Source organism: Sturnus vulgaris, chromosome 11 (assembly GCF_052056855.1).
Source record: "Sturnus vulgaris isolate bStuVul1 chromosome 11, bStuVul1.hap1, whole genome shotgun sequence".
Lineage (NCBI taxonomy): Eukaryota > Metazoa > Chordata > Aves > Passeriformes > Sturnidae > Sturnus > Sturnus vulgaris.
The window spans coordinates 18,906,248-18,917,784 of record NC_142253.1 but is presented as its reverse complement, the minus strand read 5'-3'; the positions used below and the strand labels follow the sequence as shown (position 1 = coordinate 18,917,784).

General features: G+C 42.1%; 1 protein-coding gene across 2 annotated transcripts; it reads left to right on the top strand.

Moving 5' to 3' along the window:
* The first annotated feature begins 446 nt into the window (after positions 1–446).
* GP9 (glycoprotein IX platelet) lies at positions 447–8,809 on the top strand. 2 transcript variants are annotated; one of them, XR_015806126.1, is made up of 3 exons: positions 447–599; positions 1,966–6,241; positions 7,508–8,809. XR_015806126.1 is itself a non-coding variant. In XM_088171710.1 (2 exons), the coding sequence occupies exon 2, from the start codon at positions 1,972–1,974 to the stop codon at positions 2,656–2,658; it is 687 nt and encodes a 228-aa protein (XP_088027836.1). In that variant the 5' UTR covers positions 447–599; positions 1,966–1,971; the 3' UTR covers positions 2,659–8,809. The 2 variants fall into 2 exon arrangements, 1 of the variants encoding a protein (XP_088027836.1); XM_088171710.1 differs by having other exon boundaries at positions 1,966–8,809.
* Positions 8,810–11,537: the final 2,728 nt, after the last annotated feature.

Sequence of the window (11,537 nt, the reverse complement as noted above, 5' to 3'; positions counted from 1 at the left end):
GTATTTTGAGTGACTTCAACACAATTTCATCTATTTCAATTCAATGGCATTAATATTTCCTTTCTCTATCCTTTAATGATGTCACCTGACTATTATGGTTATTTTGATATTATGCTGTGCTTTTATAATTTTTATTGAAATGGTGAGAAGGCAGATCTTAAGCAAACCTGGCTGACTAATACAGAAAAACTCAATTTCACAGGCCAACTTCATCTCCCTCATCTGCTGGGGCTTGTGTGTGTGAGCAGCTCAGGCCCAAACTATCTTTTATACCTGGAGATTTTTTGGAGAGAAAAAAACTCACAAATTTCAAATTAGTTTTTCCAGATCCTCTCAGATCCAATAAGAAAAACACATTAGGAATAAAACAAAAATCCCAAAGCATTTCCTCTTCCTGCCTGCAGCAAACACAAGACCCAGCCCCAGCACTTCATGCCAGGCACAACCATAAATAGCAGCTTGCTCTGAGATGCTGGCCCATCCTGCACAGGAAAAAGCTCATCTTCCCTGCCACACTTCCCTGGGGACTCTGAGCACTGCCATCCTCACTGCAGCACTCCAGCAGGCAGAGGGAAAGGGATCAGGAGGAATCAAAGAGGGTAAGTGTCAGCCAGGCACTTCCCCAGCTCTCCCTTCTGCATTTCTGCCACAGTTCTTGTTCCTGTTTGAGTTTGGGTTTCTTGCTGTTTCCATATTAAATCACAAGAGTTCATCTTTTCCATAAATATCACTTAACTTTTTTCAGCCAGCTGTCATAGTCTGTCCTTCTAAGATGTTTACTTTGGGAAAAAGAGCTCTGGTAGATTTCTTGAAAAATCACAGATGAGTATCTGGATTCAGAGCAAAGATTCTCAGAATAACTCACTGGCAAAGACATAGGAGATGGTTAGGATGAGTGTTTCAGCTTCAGAAAGATTTTCAGACATTTACAGTTATTCAATCCCTTAAGCTACATTTTGAAAACCGGTTTAAACACACAATTTTAATGCTAGATCTATGATGATATGGAAGCAGAATAGAAACCTTTGCCTAAAACTAAACTGGTTTTCCCCATCATCTCGTGGTGACATTCCGTCCCAGAATTTTGATCGATAATATTTTTTGTACAATTATGAAGGGAAAAGAATGAACCAGAGAGGAAAGGGAAGAACTGTGCTCTGTCTTCAGCATTTGTGCTGAAACTGGTTGTTGGGAAGAATAAAGATTTGACAAGAAGGTTTTATAGATATGTATATATAACAAAAAGATCTTTGAATGTAGAATCTGAAGAAGGAATAGAAATGATAGAAGTTTTGATATAGAAGAAAAGAATTGCTGAGCCAGTCTTACTGGAAGACAAAGAGCAAGTGAGTTAGAAGGGGCTTTTATGACTTAGTGCAAAGGATAAATCCACCTCAAACAAAAGATGTTTTACCATGCAAAAAGATTTTTACAGGCAAACAAGAAAGCCAGTGTTGCAAGTAGAGAAAAGATTTCAGAATTTTTTATTGCAAGAAAACTGAAAAACAGCTTTTAGCTTAAACTGTAACACACTAACTTTTTGTGATTGGAACATAGTAACATGAATATGGTAATGTCAGTGGTTAGGATAGGCTATAGGTAATAGTAAAGGTGTTAATTGGGTGTTATGTTTTAAGATTCTCTGCAATGAAAAGTGTAGAATGCATTGTAACTAAAACTAGAGGGGCTTCAGACGAACCTACAGCTGTGGCTGAAAAGGCTGTGGGCTGAGCTCTGTCACCCATGACCCGTGAATTGCTGTATCATTTGGATATAACAAACAGCATTTTAAAGATTCACCTGGACCCTCACATCCCTCATTTCAGCTCTTACAGCTGGGGAGAGCGGTTCTGTGGGACATACAGAAAGTTAAAGATTTTATTTCACAAACCTAAACCTGGGGAGTGGGGGGATAACTGCCCTTAGACCCAGGGTGATGAACGTGACTCGTTGCTGTTTGTGCAGGTGCGGATGGAGCTGCTGGCCGCGCTAGGCTGTGCCCTGCTGCTGCCCGCCGTGCTGGGGCAGGACTGCCCCTCGCCGTGCAGGTGCTGGTCCCTGGCGGAGCCGGGAGGGATGCTGGAGCCGGGAGGGATGCTGGAGCCGGGAGGGATGCTGGAGCCCGAGGCGATGCTGGAGCCGGGGGCGATGCTGGAGCCGGGGGCGATGCTGGTGGACTGCAGCTCCCGGGGGCTGCGCTCCGTGCCCGCCCTGCCCCGCCGCGCCCGCAGCCTGCGCCTGCACAACAACAGCCTGGCCTCCATCCCCGCCGGGGCCCTGGACAGCCTGCGGCACCTGCGGCACCTGCAGCTCGGCGACAACCCCTGGCACTGTGACTGTCACATCCTCTACCTCAAGCTGTGGCTCCAGGATTTCTCGGCGCCCGCTCTCGCCGGGCTCAGGTGCGCCAGCCCCGCTCACCTGCGCGCCAAGCCCCTGGCGCAGCTGAGCGGCGGTGACCTGGGTGTGTGCACCAGGCTGCTCCCGACACAGTGCCTCCAGTTCTTCTGGAGAGACCTCATCCTCATTGCTGGAGCCGTCATTACCCTTCTTCTGGCGGCCTGGGCGCTGAAGTTCTCCAGGAGGCTGGTGTGCCGGCTCACGCTCGGCGGCCGGCGGCGGAGGAGCAGCGTCCCCAAAACGCGCAAGACACAGTGAGCCCGTCCCTCCCGGCACAACCTTCCCTCTCCTCCACAACAAAACAAAACAAGAGCACTGGTAACACTGGTTGGAATAGTCAATGCTAAAAATGCTCATAGTCTGGGTCCTCTGGCGAGTTTGATGTGATTTTTATGCAAAAAGAAGCTTGGTGAGGTTTGGACAGGCACCTTTCATCCTGCTGCCATCTATTCGTGTGAAGAGCAGTTTCCACGTGTAAGAAATCATTTAACTTAGTGCTTTCCCACTGAATTCTCAGCTCTTACAGAAAGATTTACGCCCCCACATCCTACACTTTTTAATATCTGGAGATGAACACCGACTGTATTATTTTAACAACTCTTTTCTCACTCAGGCTCTGTGAGTTTACAGCCCATCACCATCTCATGGTGTCCCGGTGGGCTCGCAGGACCATTCCTGTGTGCACAAAAACTCCGCGTCTTTCCTCAGGTTCAGGAGCTTCCTGCCACCAAAACCAGCGAGATTACATCGACCAGACACTGAATGTATCCCTTACTGAACGCAGGTAAAGATGGACCCGTAAAGAGAATATAATCTGCAAAATAATTTAAAATCTTACTGGATTTCCTGGAGGGTGAACAGTAATAAAGCACTCTATGTGAAACTGGAATAATGGGTGCTTATTGAACATTCATATTGACCCAAATTTGATCTCTTTCACGATTCTAAACATTTCTGATTAGATTTCTTAGATATTTCCAGAACTTGTCCTCTGGAGACAATTTTAGAATATTTCACTTGCACTGAGCTTGTCAGTTTTTTAAAAGATAACCACCATTCTGTAGGAATGCAGAATATTACAGAAGAAATGCGCTCTGCCATCCCTCACAGAATTTCCTACATGGTATTTCTTGTTTCCCCAAAATGAAATAAATGATAAACACTAAAAGCTTCTCACTCTTTTCTGTGCCTATAAACGAGATATGCATACAATAGTAGAATGCTTTACTCCATGGCTTCAATAGTACAAATATTTTTAAAATGAGCAATCAGCAAACATTTCCGCTTGCACCAACACATCAAATAAGATGCACAGAATGCAGGAAGAAAATAATTGAGAGAATTTTTCTGTTCTTATGAGAGGAAAGAGGAGAGAATCTCCTCCATGCCAGTAGTTCACATTCTACCAAAACAGCGTTGTATTTATAACTTTTCATCCATTTGAGTTTTATCTGAAAAAAAAACCCCTCTGCAAAGGGGACAGCTGGAACTGACTGAGGGCTCAAAAGCAGCACTCAGTGTTTATCTGGCAGGGCCACCGTGTCGTGCTTCAGCCACACACTCCATCAAAGTGCACGAATAACACCACAGCCTCTAGCAACGTGCAAAGGCAGGGAAATACATCAGCTATCAGAATGAAACACGCAGGCAGCACTTCCAAAATGGGTTTGGAACACCCCAGAAACTGTCACTGCATCCTGCCTGCAAGGGACAAACTGCTGGCTGTATCTGTTTGCATGGTCTGGGAATACAGGTGTGACTGCTGGGATGATAAAATATAAAATATAATAAAAAGATAGAAAATAAAATCAAATAAAAATAAAATTAAATTAAATTAAAAATAAAAATTAAGAAAGACTAAAATAAGAAAAATAAGAAAAAGTAAAATAAAATAAGAAAAAATAAGAAAAATAAAATAAAATAAGAAAAAATAAAGTAAGAAAAAATCAAATAAAAATTAAATTAGAAATAAAAATTAAGAAAGACTAAAATAAGAAAAAATAAGAAAAAATGAAATGCAATAAAATGCAATATAATATAATATAATATAATATAATATAATATAATATAATATAATATAATATAATATAATATAATATAATATAATATAATATAATATAATATAATATAATATAATATAATATAATATAATATAATATAATATAATATAATATAATAAGGTTTGCTTCCACACTGGGCAGGACAAGTCATCAGAGTCAGCATTATTGACCAAAACCTCACAGTACCCCCAGGGCAGGTTTGTGTGAACAGCAATTCTGTGTAGACCGAAACTCAATTGATATGAAGAATACTTGCAGGTTTCATTTATTAAATAGCACGGTATGTGAATCACCTTTTTGCCTATAAATTCCCTATATTTTGTTAACACTGGAGCAAACAGCATTGCTCAAGCTGAGCGACTCCAGTTCAGCTCCTGCTTGCTTTCTGCCAGGCTTTAGTCAGAGTTTATTCCAGGTGTGTTGGTTGAGCTCCTGCACCTGAGCATCATCCCAAAACACTGCTCTCCTTTGTGCTGCAAGGCACCATCCTGCCAGAACGGGATTATTATGAATATTATAATCACCAGTCAGCTCTGGGGCTCCCTGAAACACGAGGCTGCTCCTTCCCTAAGAACCACCGTGTATCAGCTCAGAGCAGGCTGAATAAAACAACTCAGGGCAGGCTGAATAAAACAGCTCAGCTCTATCTGATGGAATAAAACAGCTCAGCTCAGGGCAGGCTGAAGAAAACAGCTCAGCTCTATCTGATGGAATAAAACAGCTCAGGCTGAATAAAAGAGCTCAGCTCAGAGCAGGCTCAGTAACACAGCTCAGCTCTGCCCAATAAACGTGGCCCTGCCTTGTGGAGTCCACCTGTCTGGCTTTGCATCACTGATGTCACTCCTCTGGGTGTGAATATTCTTTTCTGTACCAGAACTGAAAGATTTGAAGCATTTCTGCTTGTTTATAAGACAGAAGAATTTCCAAATCCAGAAAAAAAGCAACAGCAGGATTGTCCTTGGGCAGCAGCAGCTGCTGAGATCACTGGAACTCCTGGGAATGCACAGCAGGAGCAGGGGAGAAGCTGCCCAAAGGATGCCAAGCTGGAGCTAAGCAGGTGGGGAAAACAGTGGCATTGCCATGGACACTTGATATGCTTGCTTTTTTATATATGATTTTTATTTTTTAATGGAAAATACCTTCCTCCTACCTGCACAGGGCAGTGGCTTTTTTTTTTTTTTTTTTTTTTTTTTTTTTTTTTTTTTTTTAATTTTTATTGGAAAATACTTTCCTCCTGCCTGCACAGGGCAGTGGCAGCTGCCAGCAGCTCCAGTCCAAGTGCCACTGCCAGGGAGGGCTGGCCACCCGGACAGTGTAGGAAATGACATGGCTTGGGGGATGGAGCCAGCTCGAGCCCTCCTGCCCTGCAGGAGCATCTGCTCACAGCACAGAAGCACAAGTGCATGCCTGTGATGCAAGTTATTTTAGAAGAGATGCTTATTCGGAGTAAAATTGGAATATTTGCGCTAAAAAGCACCTACCACTGGTGTGGAGTCACTGAATTTGCATGTCCTAAGGATGTTGGTATTTTAAGAACATACATTTCTCATGTGTTTCAAATCCCAGCTCCTGCAGCTGAAGGCTAAATGGTGCATGAGATCTAAGTGTACTCCACAGCATTTTTTTTCTCCCACGAAGTAAAGAGGAAGAAATCTGAAAACAGCTTTTTGTTTCACCCTGGAGTCTCCCACATGCTTTGAGAGTCAGCTCAGCCTTTCCCAGGAGCAGCTCCATGATGTGGATACATGGAATTTTTCTGTTTTGACAGTCTTCTCTTAAGGGTGAGTGTAGGAAGTAGATTTGAATTTACACGTCTCCATGGGCTCACACTCGTATATAACCTGAGAGGATTTTGACTGTAAATCTGTCCTAAGGTTTGCTCAGCAGCCATGTAAAATCAATTCACACTAAATTCATACTGGAGACTAAGCACAGGAACAAAACACATTGCAAAGTTAACCAGCTTCTTCTGTATTTATCATTTGGTTAAGCAGCTGTGCATTTAAGGATTCAGATTTAGTGCTCCCTTTCAAAGAATTTAACTACACAGAAAATGAGTATTGCAAAGTAAAATATGTCTTTCTGTTCAAAAGTTCACTGTTGAAATTCTGTTCACTGTTTCTTCCTTCAGTTAAACCTCAGCTATGTCATAAGAAATACGTCACATAATGACAGTAATTTTCCTTTTTTGTTGCACATCTTCTGCTTGCACTGACCAGATATGGAAGTGCATTAAAAACTACTAGAATAACTTATCCAATAAAAAGAGAAAAACTCACCCAAGAAAAAGTTTCAAACAGCAGAAAACCAAGACTATTCCTAGCCTAATAGGACAAGACAGAAAATAGGCATTCCCTCAGGTGAACAGGAAATTTCTTCTAGTTTTGAACTAGCAAACATAAACTGTAAGAACTAAACACAAATCCAATGTACAAAATACACACAGAATGCAGTGAAACAGGTTGTTGCTTGGTCTGTGCTGCCACTCTTGTATTCTAAATTAATTAGCCAATACACATTAATTCTCGTGCTGGTTTATGTTTAAATGTACCCTTTGGGGTATTATTAAGATAGAATTTGATTTTTTTTTTTATAAAACTGCTGTTGTTCCTGGATTCTTAAGATCCACACATTTGCATGTTATGATTTATACCTAATGACAGGATTTTCCTTTGGCTGCCAGCAGGTGAAATGCCAGCACTGAAATATTAACAATTCCAATGACTCCTTTGATGGTGCCAAGTTTACTGCAATGCTTAGTAATGCTAAGTTTATTTATCTTAATGCACAAAAGAATTTCCCAAAGTGCTGCAGCTCTGTTGCTGGGACCCACGTAAACATTTTGCCATTTCACTGACTGCAATGAAATTCAGATTACACTCAATAATGGGTGTGTGTGACAACAAATTGCTCCAGTTGCATAATGTTCACATGGCTGCTATTTATACTGAGCAATATCCAGGGGCAATTTGATCCTCTCCAGTGCCTTCCCAATGCCTGTCCCAATGATGTCACAGCTACTGCCTGACCTGCCATCTTCATTTCAGGCAGAAGAAATGGGATGTGCCTGGCAGAGTTTTGCTCAGATTTCTTTTGGCTTGGCTTGTCTGACCAGCAAGCATCCAGCTCTGCAGCAATCCAGAGTTATGAAAGTTGAATGGTGCTGTTCTGCATCAAGACATTCCCTGGGAAAAGTGGACTGAAACCTCTTGCCTCAGAATAGTATTAAAGAATAGGGCTACAGAAATACAGAGCATTCCTCTTAGTCCAAGGGGAAAAAATTCAAATGAAGCCTTTTCTCAAATGACCTTGATCTCTAGGGAAGGGAGTGTCAGCAGGGATGGATTGCAGTATCACTTTTCTCCTTGAATCATCCTTCTTGTCTCCTCTTTAGGGGTCAAAAGGGTTTTACCTCTTAAGTAATAATTTATTTATTGACAAGGATTCCTAGATTGGCTCTTATGGCCACGGAGAAGGACTCTGGAACCTGACACATCCAAATAAAATCGACTTTTGCCACCCTCTCCCATCAGCAGCAGTGCAAAGCAGAGGAAGGCTGTGGCAATGGCCACATCACCAAAGGTTTCCCCCAAGACAGCAGAGCATTTAGAACTGAGGGCATTTGTGACTTCCCTGAGTTTGCAAGGACACTGCAAAACCCAGTAATTTCACGTTCAGATGCACTCCTCAAGAGCTGGATTACGGAAAGACAAAACGAAGGCAGCAGCTGTCACAACCTGAAGGAAAGGGGCGATGAAAGGACACAAATCGTGCCCAGCAAAATCTCAGAGCCTCCAAGGGACTCCTCTGCCCCCAACGCTGCTTTGAAACTGCTGCTCTGAAACTGGACCAACATTGGCACCTAGTGGCTGCTAAATTCAGCAGGGACAGAAGTTCCCTGAAGTTTGTCATCCTTTCCAAGACCTCAGGGGTGGGCTGAGATTTTCCAAACAAGCTGCCAATTATTGCCAGAGTTTCCCTACAAGTCTTCTGTCCTGAAGTGTCAGAAGCTGCAAGACATAAATTGTTTTCTGTTGGCAGAAACGTGAAGTTTTTATAATTCTGGACACTGGGCAATACAATCTCCATTTGTTTTTTTCACTGTGATTAATCGTTTTTAGACGTGCCTGGAATTTTCTGCTACTGCAACTCCCAAAGTCACAGCTCAATATTTATAGTGAAACTTGACTGAGGTTTTATTCCTTCTGTTTTCCTAAAGTCATTATGAACTTCAATGTAAATTCAAATTAGATTAACGACTTTGGTACTATGGCTTCATCCTACCAAAGTGCAATAAAACAGGAAAAGAAAAAAAATTTTATTAAGTAAAACAAAATAATGAAATCAAATCCCTTTGTGTGTCTTTTTCCCTGCCATTCCCCTACCTAACTGATGTGCAGCATCATAATTTTTAAAGGCTCAATTATATCAAAACAACTTGAGCTCCCTTATCATGTGTATCAGGGAAAAGTTACGATCCAAAAATCCAACTGTTGTGACAATATCAGGAGATCCCAAACACACACGAGGAGAATGAAAGCCCAGATTTTAGGATGTCTGATAAAAAGAATAAAGACCCAGCAAATGCTGCAGATTCCCAAGTGTTTCTTTACTGAGCCTTTAGCACTTTGTGCAGTATTTCATGGCCATGCTGGTAAATCCCAGTTCCCTGCTGCCCTGTGGGACTGGCTGCACTGGAAATGCCTGGCAGGAATCCTGGTGGGTGCAAATGCTGCTGAAGGCACCCAAAAACTCCCTGCACTCCTGAAGGTGCAGCTCCAGCCCAGGAGATACAGGAGCTCAGGGAACTGCAGAGATACCCAGAACAAGGGGAGGTGAGGATTGCCCAAATTAACCCAGGGGTTTGGTTCCATCTTTGGTGTCTGAGACTGATCACCAGCTGGGTTTGGGAAATCAGTTCTGTACTTGGCATGGCTCTGAAGTGGGGTTTGTGTCCTCACACCCCTGAGATAAAACCTGGGCAGTGACTGCCTGCCATCCTCTACAGGGCAGGGAGAAAAGGATGGCTGACCAGGATTGATAAAAGCCTTCAGAAGCCCAGCAGAGGAGGATTTGCACTTCATTCATTCTGAAGATGATTAAGCTGTGTAGATGAATATAGTATTTCAAATGACAAAGAGGCCAGTCTCCACAACTGAAAGGAACTGGAAATAGCTGATGGTTTTTAACATGCAAAATGCCTAACTTGGAAAATTTCATGAATACAATTACAATTTTTTTTGTTCCTCCCAGCTTGTTCTGGAGCTTGGCTGATAACAAATGTGACACTCGTGCAGGGTGAGGAGCATGTCACACTGACAAAGTCACACACTTTCTGAACAGAAACTATTCCATTGTAGGAGTCACCATGAGGGAGACATTTTCCATTTTTCTCTCAGCAAGGGTAGGCTCTGCAGGCTTAGAAGAAGTACTCAAAACAAATCCTTGGCTGGAGAAGTTGTGGACACCGAATTCATCCTTGTTTATTTGTCAGTAATTTCCTAATAGCTTGATGGTTCTGCTGCCACTCGTGCTACTATAGAAAAAGGACACCAGGCAGAGGCAAAATTTCTGCTAAAAGGGTCTAAGTGACATCACTTTCTGAGATTCCAGGAGTCCTCCAAGTGCTGGGACCACAGCTGCTCGGAAGGACAAAGGGCTGAGTGTGAGAAAGAGCACACAAGGAAAACCCCCCTAACAATTCCAACTAAACACAATTCTTACCATCACCCTAAAGAGCATCTCTATCCACATGCTGCTCCCCAATTCCTGCTCACAAACATGGGAAAGAGGGAATTCCAGCAGGATTTCCTGCATTCCTGTACAGCAGGAATATCTGTTCACTGGTGATGGGCTTCAAAACACCCATCCATTTGTGTCAGCCCTCTGGGAGTTAAAAGCTCCACACCCCATCCACAGAGAGGACAAAATATTGTTTCCTGTAAACACAAACACTCACGTACTCTCCTCAAGAAGGAAAGCTCAAAATATTTTAAAAATTATAAGATTGGAACAAGAGCAGTTTGCTTTCAGAAACTCAAGAGTCACAGAGCATGTATGATTTAATAAGCACAAGTAAGAATTTATGCATTAAATCTATGGGGTTATGTCAGGTAATGCTGAGTATGGGAACATGGTTTTATTACTTAAAAAAAAACCAACCAAAAAACCCCAAATAAGTTGTTACATTGCATATATTATATTTATTATAAAAGGTGGTATTTATATATTTAACAAATAGCTCTCTTTAAAAAGAAATTACAATATATCACTACTTTTGTTGTCTGAAAGAACTCAGTCCATTCCAGCTGACTCAGCTGTAAAATCAGCAGGCCATAAAATTATATCAAGAACTACAGATGCTTAAACATTCTCTTAACCAAAATCTAACCAGGGAAAGGCTGTACCACAAAAGGAGCATTACCACATCAAACAACATGCCTGCATTGTAAATACAAAATGTTGAAATTTGGTGGAAAATTTCTTTTGGAACACAGTATAAACAATGTGCCCCCCAAGCCATAACTCAAGTCATCTTGGTTTTCATGAACAATTTTGGTGATTGTTCTACATCCCCACTGGAAGCCACTGGGAATGAATGCTTGCTACTGCAGAGAATTCAATAAATAATAAATTCAGTAAATTCACTGTGTCCTCACAGAGTTACAGAACTTGGAACCTCTGCCCTCGGCTCCTTCTCCAGATTTTAGGATCTTCGTTGTGTTTTTTTCTGGTTCATATGAGATCACTGTAAATGTTTATTTAGAAGGCCAGAACATAATTAATTTCCTTTTTAACTTCAAGAGTCCAGCAGCTGCTTTGAAACATAACCCAGTCCTACCCCCAAATCCAATGTGGAAATTACCAACAACTTCCACCTGCACCCAGGGCTCTGCAGCTCAGTTTGGTGGAGCGGAAATTTCACTTTCCCCATGGAACTGAGAGAACGGGGAACTCTGACTAAGGCCACTTCAGGGGATTTCTCGAGGTTTTAGTGCTGTTTTCTAGGTACTACTAGAGTAGTGCCAGGTAAGAGACTCCTACAGAGTGTTCCCAGCACTCTCAAATACAGCCAGA

Excerpts from the sequence above, each read along its gene's own strand:
- GP9 (XM_088171710.1), top strand. The coding sequence starts at position 1,972 with ATGGAGCTGCTGGCCGCGCTAGGCTGTGCCCTGCTGCTGCCCGCCGTG.